The sequence below is a fragment of the Perca fluviatilis genome, chromosome 23 (genome assembly GCF_010015445.1).
Source record: "Perca fluviatilis chromosome 23, GENO_Pfluv_1.0, whole genome shotgun sequence".
Classification (NCBI taxonomy): Eukaryota; Metazoa; Chordata; class Actinopteri; order Perciformes; family Percidae; genus Perca; species Perca fluviatilis.
The window spans coordinates 16334634-16359852 of record NC_053134.1 but is presented as its reverse complement, the minus strand read 5'-3'; the positions used below and the strand labels follow the sequence as shown (position 1 = coordinate 16359852).

The following is a 25219-nucleotide window of genomic DNA, read 5'->3' as shown; positions in this document are numbered from 1 at the left end:
GTTTTTTTAGGGTAAAGACAGGCAGAAGAAATTCCAACAACAATAACAAGATAATGCCTGTGTCGGATTTTTCCCTCCTACATTTGGCTTCGGTTGCGTTGTTGTCGCTTGTTTGTCTCAGTTCAGTGTTTGATCCAGAGCCCCCGACAGCCTGGAACAATGCACTGAGGGAGACACATTTCAGCTCTCTCAAGGTCCACAGCACAATCCCAGGTAGCCTACACTAAAATAAAAAAAAGGTCTCTTCTTCGTCTTCTTCGTTTTTTTCTCTCACATTTGTAGGCTATTTCTTTCGAAGAATTGGCAGCTCGCTGCGCAAAATATACAGAGACATACAGCGACTGTGGTAAGCAGCTGATTTTCCCCATTCAAACTGACAGCACAACAAGAGCAAATAGGCTACATATATATAGCTATACAAAGCCCCTGAGTCAGGATAGACCACTACTTTAAACCCAGACAACTCAAGGGGAAATAGGGAAAATCACGAGTAGGAAAAAAAAACCATCTAAATGTGGCTGTTCATTTTAGCAAACCATGGGGGGTCAGAGCGACAACCCTATGCTTTGCAATGTGGCAGTCAAATTAAACCAAAGCTCTCATCATGGGCTGTTTGAAAGGAAGCTGGTGCTGCCTTCCAGTTAGCATAAAAAAAAATAAAAAATCACATTGTTCCAACAATTCGCAGTGCTGGAAACAATCATTCGTAGAGCCAGTTCACCTCTCGAAACCCATCCACACATTCACACATGCCCTACAACTGAATGTGAGTGAACGCAGAGGACAGCAGTTTTAAAAACATAAAGGCAATAAACTTACCGACGCCGTATTTTTCATGTTCTGTAGGTATCCACATGTTTAGGGTCGGCACATTTAAGTGAGTGGTCGGAATAGCAGCGAAATGCAGGGTTTCGGTGCTGTGTAACGCATTCTATTGGTGAGCTTTCCCCCGGTCTGTAGTAGGAGTCATTGTTTAGGTTACAGAGAGAAAGCGCTGCTGCTGCTGCTGCTGCTGCTGCTGCTGCTGCTGCTGCCGCCGCCGCCGCCGCTGATGCTGCTGCTGCTCGTAGTGGTACGGAGACATGCTGCCTTCTAGTGCTGTCGGAAATGTGACGATTTGGCGGTCAGCGTATTGGAGGGCCCAGCGAAATTAGATTGTCGGTTATTTCCCAACTTCGTGACATTAGGGGGCGGAGGCCATCAAAGTTTAAATGAAAAATAGACTGTATTTAAATACTTTTGTTCTTCATTTATCTTAATTTTTGTCAGCCTTTCATTACAAAATCAATTAAACATTTCTCTGGGAAAGTTCTAGACTATTGAAATTATTTGAAAATATTGGGTTCATGCTAACGTTAGACTAGATGTGATAGCTACTTTTTCTTGCTGACATTTTTGTAGGCTATCATTAGCTTTTCTATAGCCTATAACATGTGCCTATTTTGATATAGGCTATAGGGTAAACAGTTTTTCTTTCTGAAAATATGTTACATCGGGACTATTAACCTACATGAAAGATATGCTCCCACTATAGGCTAGTTGGTACTTGCAAGTTATACAAACATACATTTTATTTTCAATAGAACTGAGATAGACAGTAGCATAGCTTACTAACAGAACACATTTGATGTGTCCATCACCACAGGTATGACCAAATCCACCAAACACACAGGTCAAGCAGTGACATATTTGCTATAGCCTGAATGATGAAAACTTTAGAAACGGCACTGCAAAGTAACATACTATTTCATTACTCCAAATATAGAGAATTCACCATATTGTTCAGCCTGAGTTTCTATTATTAAATATCATAACCACTTGAGTTTCCAAGCAGCAGCAGCTGAGATTTACAAAATCGGACAAAAAAGTCCAGAGGAGTACTTGAATGCAGCGGCATCGCCAGCGCAGCGAGACACGACAGCAACGCATTCTGGGACTTGTAGTAGAAGCTACTGACGTCATTGTGGATATGAAGATCACATTATCCTTAGCATCTTTACAGCCATCAACCTCTATGATACATTGTATGCTTATGTTTGTAAGTTCTTCAATAAAAAACAAAAAAATGTTATTGCCACAAAAAAATCATTACAGCGTATTCAGAGTATTCTTCTGTTTTTTTGACTTATCAGAAATAAAGAAAAATAGAAAGAAAGAAAGAAATATGAACTTACTGTAAAGCTCTGATATTCCCCATATAAAAAGACATGTAAGCACATATTCACATCAGACTTTAGGCCCCTCATTTTAGGGTATGACGCTGAAACAGTGGTGTCCTGTCTTGGACACACAGGCCTTCTACTGGGACAACTGGTGCATGAAAAATACATGAGACAGCATGAGAGGAAGCATAAAACTGGAGGGCGTTCCAAAGCCAAAATGAAAGAGTTCAACACACAGCTCTCCGTGTACGTATGTGAACGAGAGAGTGAGTTTGTATGCCTGTGTTGCATGTGGGGGAGTGCATGTACACCCAATGTCGCACATTTTTTATGAGCCTGCTGTCCTCACCATTTAATAAATCCATAGCACCCCCCCTCCCCTTTTCTTTCATTCTCTACTAACTCTTATCATCTGCCTGAGTGTAGCTGGGGTTGTGTTTGAGTACAAAGGATTTTTGTAAAAAAAAAAACATTCTAATGTATGTTCATTTCCCATGCTGCAAATGGTGCATTAAAATGCTTTGAAGTGTCAAATGTGCCTCTCTTTTCTCTCTGTCTCATCACTAGTTCGCATGTCCACTTACCCATCCACCTTTGTAGTTTACATGGTGAATTATGAATGCATGGGCCATGAAAAAGCAAGCAACCCGAGGCTCGCTGCTAGCTAGGTAGGTTAAAGTACATACCAGGTACTATGGGCATCATGAGTCGCATGTCATCCCCTTTTCTTATCTGTTTATCTCACTGTACACAACAATATAGTAGCATACTAAATGCCATGAAATACTACATTTAATTAAAAAGCTGGGAGTAGCAGAAAGAACTGGATTAACTTTACAGTGCGTTTCCATGATGCACTGCTTCATCCCCATGCGGTCTCCTTCGATATTTCTGATTGGAGAGGTGGGGGGTTGTGGGTGTAGGGTGGGGTGTGGGGGATTGTTGGAATGTTCTACTCCACATATGAATAAATCATAAGCCGGGGAGCAAAGTAAAACAGAAACCCAATGGATTTATCCCTGCGAGGACAGGAGACTGGAGACAGCTCTTTTAGAAAGAGGAAACTAGACTATGATCTACATCAGTGAACTTGGGCTGCCATAACATGGTTTGGTTGTGACTGCCTACAGCTAAATGTGACCTGACTGAAATGATGTAGTGTTTTGTAGTGTGAATGCAATATTTGGAAAGAACAGTGATTTAATGATTTTTATCAGTGCCTCTAAAATACACTAAAACAGTTTTTATACTGTCAAGCAATAGAATATTAAGACATTTCCTTGATGATGGCGCTTGATGAAAAGTCAGTGACTCACCAAACAGACGGGACCGTGAATGTCCATACAAAATTTGATGCCAATTCATCCAATAGTTGTTGGACAAAAGTGAGGAAAAGGCCAACTGATCGACCCATCAACATTGTCATCCCTTGAAAAATGCTATAGTGTGGCTAAAAATACGAATCTTCAGTATATTTGGCGACAAATGTACTGTCCTTTCGATGTCTGAATGTAAAACTATGTGCCACTGTAAGCCTCAGACTGACAGAGAATGATGAAGTGGCAGCTGAGGGGCTGAAGATGGAAAAAAAGCAAGGAGAGGGATCAGAGGTGGCATCTCTGTACAATGACCACACTGTGAAAGGATTATCATAGTGGACTGATGACAGGTTGTGTCACCCAGCATTCTGTTTAGGGCTTGATTTCTACTTTCATGTATCTCTTGAGCTCCCCTTTCCTTTCCTCTTATCCCTTTGTGCATCACCATGGTGTCCATACACTTCTTCATGTTTGCTCCGAGTTTCATCAGGGGTCCCATATGTTCCTGCAGGGCGTCCTATTTAGGAGCACAACTGAAGATGATGCAGGGAAGACAGTTCCATAAGCCCAGATGGGCTCTGAACATTGCTCAGCATTTCCGCTACTCAACCCCCAGCCTCTTTTCATCTCTGGCCCATGGCCACATATAAACACAACATCTGTGACGCATGAATCAAAATGTCTAGGATGAAGAGAAGAGAAGAGGATTTGTTCTTTGCTTTAGCATCAGCCAGGACTTCATTGCTTTTGAAACATAAACAAGTTGTATCTAACAAAGGACATGCAAGATGAGAGAGACATGTGTTTTAAAGCAATGGTAGATCTTTCATGTCTCATTTAAAGGGACAGTTCACTTTCAAAATCAAAAAAACATATTTTTCTTAGTGCTTTATCAATCTAGTTGCCCAGTATTGGAGATGTCGGCCGTAGGGATTTCTGCCTTCTCTCGAATATCTTGGAACAAGATGGCACTCGGCTTGTAGTGCTCAAAGACAAGCCTCAAAGAAAAGCCCAAAAAATTACATTTGAAAAACTCACGCAATGTCTCTTTCCAGAAATCACGACCTGGTTACAACAGATAATCCACAAACCTGGTTGTGAGCAGTTTCATGTAGGAACTATTTTCTTTCTACCATAGTTTTGATTTTGGGGTGACCTGTCCCTTTAAGGACATCCCTGGTTTCTTTTCCATGTCCTCTTATGATTCCCCCTTCGGCATCAAACCACTACAACTACAACCAGTTTATTTGTCAAAAAGTGAGACTGCACAAGGCTGGTTTACTTTGCTGGCCGGTTGGAGCAAAAATGACACTGGCTTACCTCAAGAGACCACTGACTATAACCTCTTCTCAGCTTTGATTTAATTCACACCAGAAAGTGTAGGTCAGCTGGGGGGGGGACACATACACCTCCCTCAGCTCACACACAGCTGGCGATATCCTCACCTCCAGTAGAAACAGGCCTCTAAATATAGCCATGAAAATGGGCTGTGCCTTACAAGAAAAACCCCTCCATCAAATCCAATGGAAGGCTATGTATTGATAGATATCTGAGCATTATGCTTAATTGTCTCCATCTAAACAACATGAATGATAGAGCAGCATCTGCAGAGACTGTGGATAAGAGCAGCATATCAGCTCAACTTCTTTCCTTCTCCTCCGCTGGGCCTTCACATCAAACCTTGTTTTGGCTGGATGTAAAAATAGACCTCCTCCGTCTCCCTCCTTAGTATGAACACAGAATGTGCCAATGGAGGATTTTTTCACTGGTTTGATATGCAAAACTGCACTCAGAAGCTATGAAATATGATTTGCAGTACAGGAATGGATCCTGTCACCTGCAAGTGTTCACCGTGGGAATCAAAAGTGTGAAAAGTACAGCGTTTTATGCTGTGTTCTCTCTTATCTAGTTTAAGCGCTTCTCTGATATACACAAAACGTTTGCTATCAACAAGTTTATGAGTCACTGCAGTCAGGCAAGATGCAATTATTTTTTGTATCCAGCTAATGCTTGTTTTCAGCTGCTTTATACATTTGAAAAGAAATCTTTGCATCTTCAGTCACAAAGGGTTTCAGTTTTTTAACACAATCCCAAAGATCTTTGATACCCATGGGATCTGAACCCTGATCTTTTTTTCAAGATATCAACAAGTGGAGTTAAAAGGAGCAGCTCAGTCCTCATTATACCAAAACTCATCTGTTATCTCCTTTAACCTATGAAGTGGTCTTTTTCATCTGCTTTGTCTCCAGCAAGCCTCTGAACAGACAAGCTCTTCAGCTGCCCACAAAATAACTCATGTGGTCATTTGCCACCCTGGGAACAATCAAGACATTTGCATTGAAACACTTCCGCTGCGCAGTATGATTGTGGTCCTCTAGTCCATGATGATCTTGTATTCTTGTTTACCATAAGAGAAGAGAAACTGTATTGGGCGCGGTCAGCTAAACTACTTTCTCTCAACTCACATTACCTAGATGAGTTGTAACCCAAAAGGCCACATTGTTCTCAGGTTACAGTTTTTGGTTCATAGTAACGGCCAAGCTGTGGGTCCCAGATTGGGCATCTATAAGTGTGTTTTTATGACTAACATGTTCTGCAGGGCTCCCACGTGCCCCATGCTGTTGCACACTGTGCGTGTAATATTACAGTATACAACCACCTGGACCCAGACTCCCACCAGCGAAAGCATAATTGTGCCTGTGAGTGTATTCACACACACATATTTGCTGGACAGATGGCTGTCATAAATGGTTGTATCTGTTAGCAAGTTGAAAGCAATCCTTGGCAATATGTGCCCTCCCCACACCAACCCATCGATCCACATAGACTACATGTTTCATCACACACACACACACACACACACACACACACACACACACACACACACACACACACACACACACACACACACACACACACACACAGTTAATGTTCAGAAACATTCACAATATCACATTGAATGTGATATTGTGAATGTTGAAGTATTTCTCCACAAAGCGTGAGCTAACATTAGTGGCACTATGGGGTTATGTTAGAATGAAATGGTCTTATATTTTGCATTATCAATACTAGGACTAACTTTTAACTGCCAGGCTTTACACTGGCATTCAAGAGCTGATTCTTTGTTTGTAGCACAGGATCATGTATGTAGCCATCAAGTGCATATTTTATCAGGGTCTCTGATTTATAACAGGTCAGCTTGAAACATTAAAAACTAGCTACAAGTGATCAATCAGCTAGAGACAGTTGTCATTTCAGCTGACAAATCAACAATTTGCCGGCTAGAAATGAAAAGCTGCTTTTGTCAACCACTGTGTGAAATCAGTCCTAGTTCATACAAGCATTACCATTTGTTGTTTCAGCAAAAGTAATGGACTTTCCCATGATAATTAGCAACCATAAAGGAAGTGACAACATTTTATGAGCTAAAAGTGGATTATTAATAATACAGAACAGAAACTCTTCTTACAGAAAATCCAATAAAAAGTAGATACAGAGAATAATTAAGAGGAATTAAACTGGACACATTTTCATGATTTGATTCACCTGTTTTGAACGTTACTAAGATTCATCATCACATTAAATAACATGCAAAGAGTCCATGTGCACAAACATGCAATCTTTTGTTTCTATCCTTAGTCATCTGTCTTACTCATATCTGTAAAACCACAGTCTGGCAATAGCCCGACTCGCTCTCAGTTAAGTGCTGTTTGCTCTTTTCTGGTTGGTGTTTAGATGTTCTGTCCTTCTGTTGGTATGTGGGTGTTGGTGTGAGGAGCAGTCTGTGCTGCGATGAGTGTACCCGCTCCACCTACATCCTGTAATCCATAAAGAGGTGGTGTATAAAGATTTACTTGCGGGTGAGCTGATAATTTCTGCTTTTCCTTAGGCCCTCGGTGCATAAAAATGTCATGAGGGGTGCGATTACCACGGCTGCATGTTTACATGCTGACACATTTAACTGTAGCCTTTGACACCTGTGACAACATGCAGTGCTATCAGCACAAGGGGCTGGAATTACATACTGTAATCGCTAATGCTTAGATTTACCTGAAAGTCAGCAGTTTAGTTAGGTTGTCTCTGGTAAAAACATGGCTATGGAGAAAATGAGTTGATTCCCAGAAATATATAAGCCAAACATGAATTTCCATATAGCTCTGCTTACATTATACACATTATTATGCCATACGGAATGTGATCCCACTGAATATGTAAAGTATGAGGTGTATGAAAAGGCTGTGTGAGAACATGATTTATTTGCATGGGCAATGTGTGAGTGTGTGCATGGCATTTATGTGATATTCTGAAGTCAAACTTATGCTTGATTGGCAATCAGGGCTTCTAAACGTTGGAAAGTGGAATGTGTCTGCTGGCTAAAATATCTTTTTTAATGTACTTTTTTACGTAACAAATGTACAAATCTTACATTGCTGTTCTTGATTCTATTTAACTCAAATTTGTCAGAGAGATAACCCAAGGTCAACGGATCAGTTAATTCAATTTTGGTGGTGATCAAGATCTGGGATTTCCGACATTATATGATTATCTTAAGTCATTGTTATAATGGTGAGCTCATATGCTAGTGGGAGGATCTGACAGCCCCCGGGGCCTCAAAATCATCTCCTGAAGAAAGAAAAGCAACAGCATCTTTGTAGTTTAATTGCTTTTGTTCTGCATGCATGCTTCAAACTGGTCAGAATGACACAAGCTATTATTATGTGTGCATGTGTGTGTTCGAGCATTGGTGAGTACTATGAAGTGGCTTTGGCCTGTCAGCAAAACCAGAAGCAGGAAAGGCTGATCTGGAGAGATAAGTCAACAGAATTACAAATCACAGCAGGATATGAAACAGCTTAGTTATACTGCCTTGGGAAGCTCAATCAGGCATACTGTCTCACATGTTGTATACATATATCACTTACAGGTCTTTGTGCTCCACTGTCATAAACAATTGACCAACATAATGTGAGAGGAAATCATGAATTTATAAATTTCACACAGCATAAAGCACATGTTTCAGCGTTTTTTTCCTCCCAATGCCCTGACAATAGCACTCTGTATTTTACTCTGTGTACATGTTAACCCAGTGAAATAATCAATGCTAATTTAACTAAGGATGTAAATTCAGCACTTAGTCGGTGCACATTAATGTCTGCACCATCGGAGTCAAGTGAACACTTTTTGGATAATTTAGAAACCTCAACCCAGAGCTGTATCTACTATCAGTGAACAAACACCACTCCAATCAACACTTGTCAGTACCAAATAATTGTCACTGAAAAATCAACATTCATTAAAGCTAGAATACTTCTTGCGCATGTGTGTCCTTGAGCATCAAATGTTCTTGGACGAACACAATTCCACGATTCCAAATGATGGTTAGAAATCAGGGTACAAGTAGGAGAAAAAGGGGTTGAAAATGAATGTGACAGAGTGGCAAAAAATAATATGTGTGTGCGTGTGTGTGCATGCTTTCAGTGCAGGTGCATTAAAGCGCAGATGAAAGCTGGTGGAGGGAAGATATGTGGCTCATGGCTCAGTGGGAGACACACCATGCTTTACTCTGATAACCCTCTGACAGTGAGAGGGTCTGTGAATTGCTGCTTTACTCACTGCAGACAGGAGTGCAATACAGAGATATCCTCAACGGACACTCACACACTATTTAAAGCATGCAGAAACATAACCGATACAAGCACAGAATAGGAGTATAGGTAAAACAAGAAAAAAAGAAAGGAGTGACATCATGAAACGGACACCAAGACAGACATGCAGTGAGAGGCGGAGAGAGAGAGAGAGAGAGAGAGAGAGAGAGAGAGAAACAGCTCTGAACAGATTTGCAGCAACAGAGAGACAGAAAAAAAACACGGCTCCAGTCTGCCTCCCACATCAAAAAGCCCCCTCTTCCAAATGTCAGGGCAGCTGGATAACAGGCCTGCCTGGGCTTCTCTGTCAGGCCCTCATGGTTTGATTTGCTGTCCTTAAACACTGACTGGTAGATGTCTTCTGCAAGCAGAGATGCAGCTGCAGCTACAAGGCAAAGGTATAGCAGATGAGATGACCCTTCCTCAGTGGATGAACTGATGTATGGGAGGTCAGGTGAGTGATAGAAAGACATACAAACTGGCACCTGGAGAAATATACAGCGGGAATGAAACAGCAGCTGTGTTCCCATGATTGTGATTTATCACCTCAGGTAGTGTATGTTTAATCCAGACAGACTTATCATCCCTTGGTTCTCACCATCGTAAATCCCTTTGAGAGGGAAGTAAATAGATTGTGTCCAACATGCCTGACCACAATGTTGAGTGAGCAGGGCTTCAATTTATTTCTGTGCGTTGGTGTAGTTCATATTAAAACACTTTTTTAGCCCCCTGGAGGGAAACTGAAACCCTTCTCCACTTAAACAAAATGATACAGTTTCACTGGTGCAAATCGGCTGTGGGTGACAGTCCAACCTTTAATCCAGGAGATAAAAAGCAACACTTCTTTTATTCTTGTGATCATTGCCTATATTAGACTTTCTTATTTCCCTCGAACACATTTGCTTCTCCTCTCTATGTCTCTCTATCTCCCTCTTCATCTCTGGCCTGACAGACAGAGCTGAGTCCTGGCAATATTCTTTTCTCCTCTGTCACAAGCGATGACATAACCTTTAAAAGCCCTTTGGCTCAGTTTCTTACATCAGTCTGCTCTATTTCTGAAAAGCAACCTGCCATGATTGCAGCAATTTCTCACTAGATGCTCAGCCCAGTCTATTATCAACCGAATATGACATCTAGCACTCTAAAATGAAGACAAAATCAATACAATTAGTGCACAGCCGTGCCAGGAAATGGTACAATGCACCTTAATATGTCTCTGATATTAGACTACCAACAGGGATACAGTAATGCAGTGAAGAACAAGATAGAGCAAAAGTTTAATTTACACGTTTTTTTTCTTCCTAGTTACACATGCATTTGTGTAAATACTTTGAACTCTTTCTACATGAACATTGGATAATATATTAAACAATGTGTTTAAGGAAAAGTTCGACATTTTGGAAAATACACTTATGTTTTTTCTTTAGAGTTAGATTGAAGATTGATACTGTTCTTTTACTTGTCTGATAGATATACTGTATGGCTACAGCAATCAGGCAGCTAACTTAAAAGTGAGGGAAAAAGGTAGCCTCTGTCCAAAGGTAAAACATCTGCCCAACACTTCCAAGACTGTCTAATATCTTATATCTGGTTTACCTGCAGAAAGGGGTATTGTGGGTTACAGTACATTGCTTCCTATATCTCCAATCCGTACAAGTATAAAAGTGTCCGAACAACACCCATGTATGTTCCCTTACGTGCAGCAAGAAGTATAATTTTGTGTACAAATGACAAGCAGTAGTTTTACAAGGGGTATGTGCCAGACTAGTTCTTGGCCCGTAGCAGTAACTTCCTGGAGTCTTTGCTGGTGACAATAACGACAAAACTCAAAGATAGTCCTGATCCCTTGTAAAACCAAATATGACAGAAAGTTAGTTTTATAAGGCTTACCTACTGCACCTTTAATGAGTTTTAGAGGTTCTGGTAGGCAGATTTGTTTTGTACCGATGAAAACAGCTAGCCTAGCTGTTTCCCCGTTTCTAGTCTGTATGCTAATCCAAGCTAACCAGCTGCTGGCAGTAGCTGCATATTTACCGTACAGACATGAGAGCAGTATTGATCTTCTTATCTTGCTCTCTGCAAGAAAGTGAATAAGCTTATTTCGCAAAATGTTAAAGGATTTCTTTAAATACACACGTAGGCCTATGTGATAAAGACATGCACTCTACTCTGCCTCCCTGAGGCCCTAAGCTGTGTGTAAGCAGGACATACAACATGCTATGTAGAATTGTATTTACTTAAGGTCAGTGGTCAGAAATTGGCAAGGCTTTATGGTGTCACATTTGGTGATTCACCTTCATGCTGGAGCCACATAATGTGACTGCATGAAGACGGCAAATACTGTAGAGGCATTTGACATCAAAACCTCTATTCCTTGCCCACTTGCCTCAGGGCCTAGTCATGGTGTTTTTGAAGATATACATGCATGCCTGTTAGCAGCTCACATACATGTTCGAATGTACACACCAAAATGTGATCTATGAATCTTTGATCTCTGTGCTGGCTGCATATATTACAAGGGTGGATTTGTGGTAAAAGCACCTTGGAGGAGAAGAAAGCTGGAAAATTATGAATTCTCTGGCAATTCTCTGAGGGCTTTATTAGGCAGGTTGCCAAAGATGTATTTTAACAGTAAAAAATAAAATATTAACAGTTGGATATCAATCATTCCAGTCAAACCTCAATGCCAATGCCAACATGCTGCCATGGGTATTGAAATAGTTTTTAAGTGTACAGACACAGTATGATTATGTAGTATGACAAATTATGAATATATAAATAACGTATAGCTTAAAAAGGCAGATTTTCCAGCCGCGTTTCGTAACTACTCATACTAGTTTAGTATAAGAAGACAGCTCAAAGGGATTGGTACAGAAGAGAGTCAGCAAGCTACAAGTAGAGATATCTTGTTTCTTTCTATTGCAGGGACAGAGGGGGGTCCACACACATATACAGTAAAACACATGCAGACAAACAAACACCCAGCTGCCTCAGCTGGAAGTAACACTCCATTCAACATTTTGTCAGTGCCGAAATCAGAATCAATAAGTGGAGGAAAGAAAACAGACTTGTGGTGTGAGAGCGGGACAGGAAACAGTATAGATTTAAGCATACTGTAGATAAAGGCAGACACAGACAAAGATAAGAAAAGAAAAAAAAAGTCATACACATAACTAAGCTTTTTTGCAGTGAAGCTATGCTGACTGTTTAATAGCATTTCCTTTAGCTGATAGCAGCCAGACAGCTAGCAAAGTATCCAGGTGGGAAAAAACAAAGCTTCCTCCTCAACCAGCTTCTATTATTCAGCCTAAACACCAAAAAAGTAAGAGCCTGCACACACAAAGAAAACAGTAACATAAGCTGTCTGCTCTTCGGAGGATTTTTTTCATGGTACTGACTTGAAATTGAGATGCAATACAAACAATGAATACTATTACTAATACCAAGTCTAGCTATAGTACATTTGGTTTGCATGATGATACAGAGACTACAGAAGTGCAGTTTTATGGCATGGTGGTGAAAAAGGGAAGGTTGAATTTAGGAGGTGGAATTAAAGAAGCTGTGCATGGAGATGATTGATGAATATAAAACATGTAATAAACAACGTAACTGAATCCCTCACATATTATGTATCTGCTTCTATAGAGTCATTTCATTGAATTCATATTTTGATCCCCACGATTTGCAAAGGCTTTAATGGAAGTACAATGGAACACAAACAACATAGGCAACGCTGCAATACAAAATGCTTGAAGCTATGCATCCCTAAAAGGTATGTTGTTTGTTGCAGTAAGAAACACAATGTTTCTTTATTCATGTAATAGGATGGCAGAGTGGCGTAATGGTTACCCTGCAGTGGCTTGTGAACATGCCTGAATACAAAAGAATATGTGCATGCATATTCACATAATCCATAAAGTCACACTTTTCAGATATTAACAAGCAAACACCAAAGAAACACAGTTTGAGTTCCCAAGGTGTGTGTGTGTGTGTGTCTGTGTGTGTGTGTGTGTGTGTGTGTGTGTGTTTTAGCTGAGGGCAGCAGTATTAGTGATGGTTTTGGGACTCAGGGGCCCAGTGCCCTCCTTCTGCCCAAGGCCTTACTGATCTTCTCTAGAAATCTAAGCAAGCATGCATACACGCGCGTGTGCACACACACACACACACACACACACACACACACACACACACACACACACACACACACACACACACACACACACACTTTCTCTCTCTCCCTCTCCCTCTCTGGGTTAGGAAACCAAAGAAAGAGAGAGAACAGACAGTGTATTGCACTTTGTAAAACTGTTACAATTTCATATTTAGGTTCACAACTGCCATATCCTCATTTGCAGCTCCTACTGCACCTCTTTGTTTGGTTTCATTATTATTTGAGAGTGTTGGTGACTGTCCACCATGGGGGTAACAAGTTACAAGGTAATTCAATGTCTTTAAGAAAACCGTTAATTTAACATAGTATACTCTTATCTTTCAAGGTTGTCTAATTTCCTGCTCTCCTTTCTTTGTTTCTGTCTATTTAAATTACTGAGGGCCCATTGGCCTAGCAGGCAAGCAGCTCCAGTGAGCACACAGTGGTTATAATTCACAGCCAATCAGTGCACTGGACCGCCACACAGACTCATTTAAATACTGCCCACAGCCATTACTGTATTTCTCTGTCTCTATCATAATGTGTATCTCTCCCCTGCCTTTCTCACTTGACCCTCCCATGCTTACGGTCCTGACTGCTTCTGCATTGTTTCTTTTTGGACTATCTCTCATTTGTGTATTCACAGCATCGCTCCTTCACCTTTCCAATGATTATTCGATCCCAGCTTCTTTCATTTCTCCTATATTCTTCTCTCATATTCTTACTATTGATCAATTCACCCAATCCACGGGGGTGAGTTGCCAGGATGCCAGAAAACTCTTTCTTTGTTGAATAATGTTGAAACTCAGACAAAGAGCACGGCAAGGCCTGTGTCAGTTGAGGAAATGAGTATGCCATTAAGATGCATGGATGCAAATACTGGCTGAATACCAAATGAAGGCCTGCGGAGTGACATGTAACGGTCTACTACAATGTAGTCCTGTTTTGCACTCCTCATTCACACCTAAAAGGTGTTTTCATACCATCTGTCACTACAGTACGATATTATATTGAGATATTCTGCACAGATTCTATCCATAACCTTCTGTATATATGCTGCTTACAACCTACCTCACCAATTGTAGGTTATTAAAGTAATATGTTATTTTTGGTCACTTGGGGGCACTGAAACAAGCTGTAAACACAACACTGACATTTTACATTATAAAGTTGATGTGTTGTTAGCCAACAGTTGCCTATTTACACATCAAGCAGACACATAGCATCATTACCATTCATTTAAAGCTACATTGTGTAAGAATTTCTCCCATCTGGCAGTGAAATTGTATATGACAACCAACTGAATATTACTTTCTAGCCCCTCCCATTCCAAGCGTGTTGTAATTATTCCAAGAAGTACGACTTCGTCCATGAATGTTCCAGTGTAATAGTTTTACGTTATTTTGGTACCATTTCATTGCTAAAATCAGCTATCAGATAGATTCCCAAACATATGCAAGCTAATGTTAGTAAAGTATCAGTGCTATCATTATTCTGTATATTGTACGAGACTGTAAGGCAATGTTTACAGCATAGGAGAGAAGCAACGGAGGTTTGTGTTTTTAATATATTTCTCTGAGCAGTATGAACAATGTCAATGAAACTGAAATTAGGTTTTAGTTTCTCCATGTTTACACGCAGCTGTTCTAGCTGTAGCTAGTCTGTGTTACAACTGCACATGAGGTGAGTTGTCTGCCAGGGAAATTACGACACATATGATTACGTTTATGTTACAAGGTAGACAATCCTTTTTTATCATTGACGCGAGGAAAAGTATCCTAGACGTCGTTCTAGCGTTATGCACAACCATGCTATAGTTAGCCAAGCAAGTATAAAACTTTGAATTTACACAAATAAGTGTACATGAACAAGTACAACAAGTACATGAATACTTTGATTAGTTGGTGGTAAGTAATTACACATGAATGAGCACATATTTGTGAAAGAACAAAGGTTTTTTGCTAAGAATCAACTCAAAACATTACACAATGGAGCTTTAAAGTAATTTTGTGTCCACCATTTCAGTCCAATATTCACTCTCCACAGTATCGATAGCTGTCCAGTAATCATCTCCCACTGCTGCCCACTTTCCTTTTCTCCTCCAGATTCCCTGCTCTATCCATCCTTTCCACCCCTCTTTTCTTCCCTCTCTACCCCGGTGTTATAAACTTCCACACTGCTGGCAAATCTAGCTCAGGGTACCCATGGGCTGGGTTTATCCCAAGCTCCAGGCTCACCTGCAGGCAGGCGGGGGAGAGAATAATCCCCCCACCAAGCCTCACCATAGGTTCACCGGAGGTTCTCATGGCTTCACTGCATGCCACCCTGCAGCGCACAGTTGGTGCTGACCTACAGAAAAGAAAACATCACCAAGAATGAGGGATAGGTTGATTATATTGGATTGTGAAACTATAAAACCATTTGTGGAGTTTATATAAAGCAAAATCTATAAGAACTTTGAGTGAATGTTTGATTCTGCGATGCTGGTGTTGTTTGTGGCAGGTTTGTAAAACAGCGTTAATGCAGCTATCTTTCGTTTCGAGTATACATACAAACATACTAACAAACATTAACCTCCAACCAAACACAACAAATACATACATACATAAAGAATAAAAATGAAAAAAGAAATAAAAATAATAAAAAAATAAAATGAATAAATAAATAATAAAGTGTCCATAATAGTGGCATTATTTAAACAGACTTATCAACATATTCAATAAAAGAGCTCCACAGCTTAAAAAATTGTTTTTCCGATCCTCTTAGCGAATACCTAATTTTTTCGAGGCAGAGACAAGACATCATATCTTTGATCCATTGAGTGTGAGTGGGTGGCAAGGGGTCTTTCCACTTTAATAATATTGCTCTACGTGCGATCAGGGAAGAGAAAGCAAGGACCTTACACATTGATGCTGACAACCATACCTCCTCTGGAGCAACTCCAAATAATGCCACCACAGGTTCTGGTTCTATATGCTGAAGGACTGCGGAAAGGGTGAGAAAGATGGATCGCCAGTAATGCTCTAATTTGGGGCATGTCCAGAACATGTGTATTAACGTTCCCTCAGCACATTGACATCTATTGCACATAGGGTCAGTATCAGGAAACATGTGAGCTAGTTTAACTTTGGATATATGAGCTCTGTGTACTACTTTAAACTGTATAAGCGCACTTGGTAAGACCAAAACGTAATACCAATTGATCAAAAGAAGCGAGAACATTATTCACAAATAAATCTTTGAAACATTTTATCCCCTTGCGAGAACCATCCTGCATCGAAGGTGAAAAAAAATTATTACGGAACACAGGGCTAAGAAGAGAGGGGTCCCTAAAACCAAATGATTTCCTGAATTGGGTCCAAATCCTCAACGAGTGTTTTACCACTTGGCAATCGACAGAAGCATAAGAAGTCAACTGTAAATTAGATGCAAGAAGGGCTGGGAGGGAAATTAGCTTGTAAGCATTTATTTCCATGTCCACCCAGGCTGGTCTATTGGACAAAAGGTGATAATGCCACCAATAAAGTGTATTTCGTATGTTAGCTGCCCAGTAGTAAAACTTAAAATTAGGTAAGGACATGCCACCATTGCATCTAGGCCTCTGAAGGTATGCTTTGCGTAAACGAGGGTGCTTACCATTCCAAATGACAGATGAGATAACAGCGTCCAAAGATTTAAAAAAAGACAGTGGAAGAAATAAAGGTAAACACTGAAAGAGATAAAGAAATTTAGGAAGCACCACCATTTTAATGGAATTAATGCGCCCAATAAGGGAAATCTTTAAAGGTGACCATTTAGAAAGATCTTTCTTAATCCGTTCAAGAAGCATGCCAAAATTATGTTTAAAAAGATGCTTATGATGGCGAGTGATACAGACCCCAAGATAAGTGAGTTTATTCTTGACTAGTTTCAGAGGTATGTTGGAATACTGTAATTGCGAATCCAACTTGTTAATTGGAAAAAGTTCACTCTTGTGCAGATTAAGCCTGTAGCCAGAAAGCTGACCAAAATTCTCAAGCATAGATAGAGCCGCAGGTAAAAAAGTTTGTGGATTTGATATAAAAAGCAGTAGATCGTCTGCATATAGAGTTAACCTATGCACGGTCTCACCTCGGGTAATTCCAGTGATCTGCTGACTCTGGCGAGGTGGGGACTGCTAGAGGGATACCTAGCTAAAGCAAATAGTAGTGGGCTTAGCAGACAGCCCTGTCGGGTTCAGCTGCAGATTTAAAATTGCGCGCAGAGTACAGACCATTATTTAGGACTACTGCAGAGGGAGCACTATAAAGTAATTTAATCCAGGAAAGAAAGACTGGGCCAAATCCAAATTTTTCTAAAACAAAAAAAAGGTACTCACACTCAACCCTGTCGAACGCCTTCTCTGCATCTAAAGAGACAACACATTCTGGAATGGCTTGATGCTGAGAGTATACCACATTAAGTAATTGGCGGATATTAAAAAATGATTGACGATTTTTATAAACCCTGTTTGATCAGGAAAGATGATAGTGGGGAGGACATCTTCAAGTCTTGAGGCAAGCACCTTCGCTAAAATTTTAACTTCGCAGTTGAACAGAGAAATTGGCCTATATGACGCACAGTCTAAGGGGTCTTTATCCTTTTTCAGTAATAAAGAGATACAGGCTTGATTTAACGTTGGGTGAAGAGTCCCAGTCTTAAGAGACTCAGAAAAAACAGATGTCAAAAAAGGAGTGAGCTGTACTGAGAATTTTTTATAGAATTCTGACGGAAAGGACGGAAAGCCAGGTCCTGGGGTTTTGCCAGATTGTAAAGAAGAGATAGCCGCCACCACTTCCTCCTGAGAAATCGGCGCCTCTAAAAGGTTGCGAACATCCGAGGATAAAGTGGGGACATTTAGTCGGCCAAGAAAATCTTCGATATCCCCCTGCAAAGAGGGTTCAGATGTATACAAAGTAGAATAAAAATCTCGGAACTTGTCGTTAATAGTATTTTGATCAGCTGTGACCTCCCCGTTATCTAGACGAAGACCAGTTATAATTTGTTTAGCACGTAGTCCTCGCAGCAGATCAGCTAAAACTTTCCCGGATTTTTCCCCACTTTCATAATCATATGACCACAGTCATAACAAAAACACTCATGATTTTCCTCAAAAGGCCCTCTATCTCATTGGTTTAAAGCAAGTTGAGCTCTGATTTAAGTTTAAGACGTTTCTCATACAAATCTGGTGTGGGAGACCTAGCATATTGTTCATCTAATTTTGAAATATCATTAGCGAGTGAATTCTTTAGAGAGCTTTCTTTTATTAGCACCGTATGATATAATTTGGCCTCTAATATATGCCTTAAGGGCCTCCCATACTGTTGAGTCTGAGACTTCCGCTGATTTGAAAAAAAGGAATTTGGTCAGCAACAAAGGAAACAAAATTGTCATCTGACAAGAGTGAAGTATTAAAACGCCAGTTCCTCCTAGGTGAAGGCAAATTTGGAAAAGTCAGATCAAGAGTAAGAGGAGCATGGTCCGAAATAATAAAACTTTCATAAGCACAAGATTGAACTCTAGAAATTAAACCATTATCCAGAACAAAGTAATCAATCCGAGAGTAAGAGTGATGAACATTTGAAAAAAAAGAATACTCTCTTTATTCCGGGTACCCGCCTTACATCCGATATACCATATTCAGAAAAATAATTATTTAGAAAAATGGAGGATTTGTTTGCAGCGCATGGTCTAGATGATGAATGGTCAAGCACTGGGTCAAGGCAACAGTTAAAGTCTCCCCCAAGTATAAGAGAATGTGAGTTTAGATCAGGAATAAGAGAGAGGGAATGTTTAAAAAAACTGACATCATCAAAATTAGGAGCATAAAAGTTAGCTAAGTTACATTCTTATTGCATAGCGTGCCTACAACAACTATGTAACGGCCATTCTTATCTGATATAATATATTTTGGTATAAAGGGTACATTCGTATTAATCAAAATAGCCACACCCCTTGCACTTGCTTGAAAAGAAGAATGAAAAATCTGCCCCTTCCAACCACGATTGAGGTGATTGTGATCTGCGATGCGTAAATGGGTTTCTTGCAAGAAAGCAACCTCTGCTTTGAGCTGTCGAAGATGAGCAAGAACTCTGTTGGATGGTTTAAGCCCTTGACGTTCCAACTCAAAAATCTCAACTCTCTACCCATTAGAGTATTTATCAGAAGCCTGTGATCGGAGAATGGACTGTTTTTATATAGCGCTTTTCTAGTCTTAACGACTACTCAAAGCGCTTTAACATAGTACAGGAACCATTAACCATTCACACATATTCATACACTGGCCGAGGCTGCCGTACAAGGTGCCACCTGCTCATCAGATAAACATTCACACTCAAACTTCGCAGGGTTCAGTGTCTTGCCAAAAGACATTTCGGCATGGAACTGCAGGGCCAGGGATCTAACCACCAACCTTCCGATTAGCAGGCGACCTCTCTACCACTCAGCCACAGCCGCCCAGTTGAATGAAAATAAAAGAATTACAAAAAGTAAAATGACATAACATCAACAAAGGAACAACAAATATAAAAGTCTTAAGGTCAGCACGACGCCATCTCATACAGAAACCCAACCCACCCACAAAATCAACCCAACCCTTAAAGAACATTGCAATGACAGCAAAACTACCCATTAGAACAAGAACTAAGTCTTCTGAACACTTCCTTATTTCAATGCAATTCAATCTTTCAATCTTTCACACATTCTTTCAATTTTGTTTTCCCATACTAAATTGAGAACAAGTTGTGGGAATGGATTATTTCATTATTTGTCCTGAAACTCATCCCTGCAGTTACATAAGGCGTCATAACAAGCTTCACACTTCCCCCTCTTTGTGGCTACAGGGTTGCCAGGCAACTCCAAGAACGTCTGCCTGGCTGCGTCCCTGAAACCTTTTGCGGCACACTCACACACACGCATATACACATACAATCCAATCCTTTAAATCACTTGTTCTCTTCTGGAAGTGTATTGCCTCAGAGCAGAGGTATTGATGAGGTTACTTAGCTGTTATCTGTGTTTATTGAAGCTAATGATGTTGCCAAAAGGAGAAGTCTGAAAAGAGAGCAGAAATTTGGACACCAGATGACAGCATGGAGTTACCCAACTAACTTCCTGGACAGAGATGGCCAAATGAACTCTTCTTCTGAAGTCTTGCATCTTTGGGTTAGTATTTTCCTTGCCTCTGCCAAGCGTTTTGTTGACGCTAACAGAACAGAATTAACCACCAGAGGCCTGTACTACGAAGCAGGATTTGGCGTTAACGAGTTAACTTCAGGTTCAACCCAGGGTTTTCTGTATCACGACGGTGGATTAGTTGTTACCAGGTTCAATCGCCATGGTAACTTATGCTGAACACCTAACCTGGTCGGGAGCAGGTTAAATTGGAGATTAGAGATCAACTTGTGTAAAAGCACCGCCTACTGACCAATCAATACTCGATTGATAACGGCGTCACCGTTCTTAGGAGATCAGGCGGAGCTCGGTGCGCGGAGAGAGAGAGGGAGAGAGGGGTGCGCTCATAAAAGTTTAAACATTTAGAGACCGACAACTCCGTTAACATTCACTGACGGGTATCTTTATGAAAGATTTAGATTTTTAAGCGGAGGGAATTACATATAGGCTATTTGTCGGCTTCTTCAGCCGTGTGTTGCCAATACGCACATCGGTTAGAATTATGTTTTGATATTTTTTTATTTTCTCTCACAATTGCTTACCACTGCTGGGGTTGCAACTGAAATAAAAGGCTAAAGCAACGACAGTTCATGGAAAGCAAAAGTGTAGGCTAATTATGGTCAGATCTTGTGCCTGACTGATTGGGAAGTGACCAGTTTAGTCTAATGTAGGCTATTATAGTGTGTGTACTGTAACCTACTGTATATTGGCCAGAATCTGCCTTTGGGGCCTCCCCCAAAGGCAGATTCTGGCACAGGGGGGTATATCATAGTGGGGGGGGCGGCTGGGTGTCAAATACAGTATATAATGGAAAGTAGCCTATGTTGTTACGTGTCATTGGGCATTTTTAAGTGGGTATATAGAAATCCTGGAGCTTACTATCACGTAGACTACATCACTGGAAGTGATATTGAAAGGATAAGCGTTGTGATTTACGTAAAACAGCGTCTGCTCTTTTGCCAGCTTTCTTTCCTGCATTTTGCCTGTAAAACCCTGTTTGTGTTCTTCATATTTATGTAGAATTATAGTTTCCTCTTCCTGTTTAAAATATGCGACTCTGGTAGATGTTTGTGATTGGTCGTGGTGTGCAAACACCGCCTCTTTTATGTGAACATGCGCGCCGCTGGATTGGGAAACCCTGGGTTGACTGAACTAGTTGATAACCACCGTCGTGACACCGGTTATGCAGGACCGCGGTTGTTAGGTTTGGTGAAGCCGGATAACTGAAAGAAATCCAGGGCATGTTGATCTTGATTCGTAGTACAGGCCTCAGGACAAGAAGAACGCAAAACAAACGATACAAGCGATACAAATGTGCAACATCATTTTGTTGAATGTGCAGAATTGGCTGGAAGCTTTGACTCCCCATCCAGTGCCTGGTCACTTTTAGTCAGACAGACGTGACTTTGACAAATGTAGATTTTCTATGTAAAAAGGAATGATCAGGATGGATCACGTAGCACTCAGGCTGAACTTGGTGAGTCAGTCAAAGAGGTTCTATGTGATTTAGTATAAATAATGGACACACATAAAGTACAAGGACTTACAAGAGACAGATTTATAAAAAGAGTGGTCAAAATCGAAGCAACAGGGTCTGGCATATCGTGACTTTTAGTCCCAAGTTACTCTTAATCGTACATTTCCCATAATACAACTCAGTTATATTATAAACAATTATAAAGGGTCTATATATAGGGTCTATATATAGACCCTTTATGCCCTTTAAATGTCAAAGTCTTTCAAACTACATGCTCCCAGTTTCTACTACAGGCTTTCTGTTAAAGATTTGAAATACAAAGTCCAATTTAGTGATTTGTGATCATGTTGCTGTATCTTACCTTTACAGAATAATGTAGTGCCTTACTAATACATACAAAACATATCATTTCCCTACTAGCTTAGCTAAATACAATTCTGTGTGGTGCTTGGCCATTTCTACTGTAACTGCCATGAACTACCCAGTCTGTGATTAGTTTCAAATATCTCAATACTGATATACTGTAATTACACCCTAATGACTTTTCTGTACTCTGAGATGGGCTGTAGGGTTCCATGTTTGAACAATCCATTCACTGTCCTTCCTTTAAAATGGATTATTATGGGCCCGGAAATGGATTCACACTAGACATTCTCTGTATGGTGAGTGCAGGTGCATTTACACTGCGTGGTATGGTACACAGAGGCAGCCCTCACAGCCCTGAATGGATGCAAAATCACACAGCAAACCCTGTCTGAGTGATTTACACAGGCCAAGCTTATGTCACGTTAAATACTAGCTTGAAGCAGACTGTGAAATATTAATGTTTTGTTGTAAGAAATGACATTTTACATGACGCACTGTAAGCAGAGTGGACTTCTGTGGCACTTTTCACAGAGAGGTTTGATATTTTTTCAGCTCTGAGGGTACAAATAATACCACATGGCTCGATAGGTGCCACATGCACATGCAGAGAAAAAGAGAAGGGGAGAGTTGGGTAGGGGAGATGTTTGTGTGTATGGCCCGCACATGAGAATAAAAAGAAATGATGCACAAGATGCAGAGAGATACAGGGGGAAAGAAAAGGCTAGCATATAACAATGAGGTGTAGTTATCCGCTGTGGCGAACCAAAGCACTAGAGATTCCCCAACAGATCGTCTGCCTGTTTTAATAGCCTCTGGGCATTATGTCCTCTTTAGATGGGATTCCATTGTCTGCTGCCTGGCCAGACACACAGACTCACAGACACAGCAGCATCCATGATTACCTACAGTATATTATGGCGTTGTCTATTTTCTTTTTTCTGTGTACTGAACTGTGAGGCTGACAACCTGACAAAACTGACATAATATGTACAATATTAAAAACCGGGGAAGAAGACCTGAACCTGAATGTCTCAACCTTTTTTAAGTGCTTTCCTTCCAACCTTTTCCACAAGCTCTACCACAGTGGAGGAAGGGAGAACACAGAGGAAATTCCTATAATAGGAAAGGGGCTTTTCTGAGGAAAATGGAATTGAACAAGCTGTCTGGTAGCTCATCCCTCTATTGATTCAATGCCCAGGGCTCTTGGTCTGTCTCGTCGTTGAAAACCTGCAAAATGGACCTCACATCCTAGTGGCTGTTCTGTTTGTTCCTAGGACCTGACCAAATGAGTGATATCACACAAAGAAAAAAAATGTTTAAGGAACATTCTTTACTTTACTTTACTTTACTTTACTAACAGGTGAATATATGTGATGCCCGTGATGGAGTTATGGCCTTTAGGTAATTGGTTTGGTTTTGCTGGTGTTTACAACATACTACAGTATTTTGTAGCACAAATGTAGGTGGAAATGGCGGCTATATCTCCAGAGAAGGCAGCAGGTACAGAGGACAGAGCAGAGGGTGCCATTTACGCCCCACACAAAGCCATCAGAGCCACAGCAAGCCACTAAATGTGTTTTAATTCTACTTAATCAGATGGCCAGATGACAATGACATCATCTTATCAGCTTTGTGTATATTTGTGTGTGTGTGTGTGTGTGTGTGTGTGCGCGTTTGCTCAAGTATGGACTTAATGGACTTTCCCCAGGACCCAGATAAGACTGTATCTGTGGTGCAAAATGCTCTCATTGCAGATTCTGATTCAGATTCCACAGCAAATTTTGAGCAAGATACAAGTTAAAGCTCACCTTAAAATAACATTTATGGTAAACAGAAGCAACTTATTATTGCAGTGGACCCGGCGCAAGCAGTGCCAGTCAAAGGTGGTTGGCTCTAAAAATTCAAATATATCCTGATGTTTTATTGGATGACTGATAAGCAAACTAAATTGAAAATAGCTATTTAAAGAGACCTTCTGCTGTGAGTGTGATTAGGTTTGAAGTTGAGATGAAAAGGCAGAGCAGAGTTGGGGCATACAGGTGTTTTTGACCGACCTTCCTCCAACTCTCTCTTTATTTTTTAACCATCTTTGATCAATTTAAATCCATGTTTGGGATCCTAACGGCACGGCACACCCCATCTTCAGAACAAAGGCCTCTCTGCCTCCCTCTCTCTGGAGGATAATGGATTGCGATTGAAGTTGAAAAATATGAGCCAGTAAGACAAATGTGTGCAGGGATGGAGAGGTAATCACAATGACAGAAGCGTAGCTTTGCTGTCACATTAAGCTGTCTGATAAACTGCTAAACCCCTCTCAAAACAACAAAATGAAGGGAAAGAATATGGGATTCAGCCAGTGACTAACAGATTGTAATTAGGAGTTGGATGCTCTAAATTTGAGCACCCTGCCTCTATCATCCAGCAGTTGTTTTTCCTGAACAGAACTGTAAATTTCGTAAAATGAATTGGAATTATGGCAGGTGGTGCCCAAGAGGAGTTGAAGCCAAAAAATACAGTGTGATATTTTTTTTAATACATGTCACATTAAATCAAGTTTGTTTAGTGTGGTATTCACACAAATCAGTAAGGCAGTTATGGCAAGATAGAAAATGCCATGATCCCTGAGGGAAACAAAATTCTGAAAAATATAGTAAACAAGGCAACCGATTCAGAAATAGCTATATGTTTTAATATGCATGATAGGAGAGTTTAGAAACACATAATTATGTAATTTTCAAATGAAATTCAGGTACTCGTCTTCTTGCTGAGATTTAGATGAGAAAATCGATACCCCTCTCAGATATAAAAGTGGTATCGATCTTCTCATCTAACTGTCAGCATGAAAACAAATAAGGCTATTTTCCAGAATGTCAAACTATTCCTTTAAACCTGTACATAGCATGCAAAGA

The 25219-nt window shown here is 40.5% G+C and overlaps 1 protein-coding gene across 5 annotated transcripts in view; it reads right to left on the bottom strand.

Annotated features, from left to right (window-relative positions):
* The window catches only part of dock4b (dedicator of cytokinesis 4b), a 114882-nt gene extending 113821 nt beyond the window's left edge, over positions 1-1061 (bottom strand). For 3 of the 5 annotated variants that reach the window (XM_039791595.1, XM_039791596.1, XM_039791593.1), the window contains exon 1: positions 820-1061. In XM_039791595.1, the coding sequence (XP_039647529.1) occupies positions 820-856 (37 nt within the window). In that variant the 5' untranslated portion in view covers positions 857-1061. The remainder of the gene's footprint in view (positions 1-819) is intronic. The other 2 variants (XM_039791592.1, XM_039791594.1) reach the window with 1 other exon arrangement.
* Positions 1062-25219: the final 24158 nt, after the last annotated feature.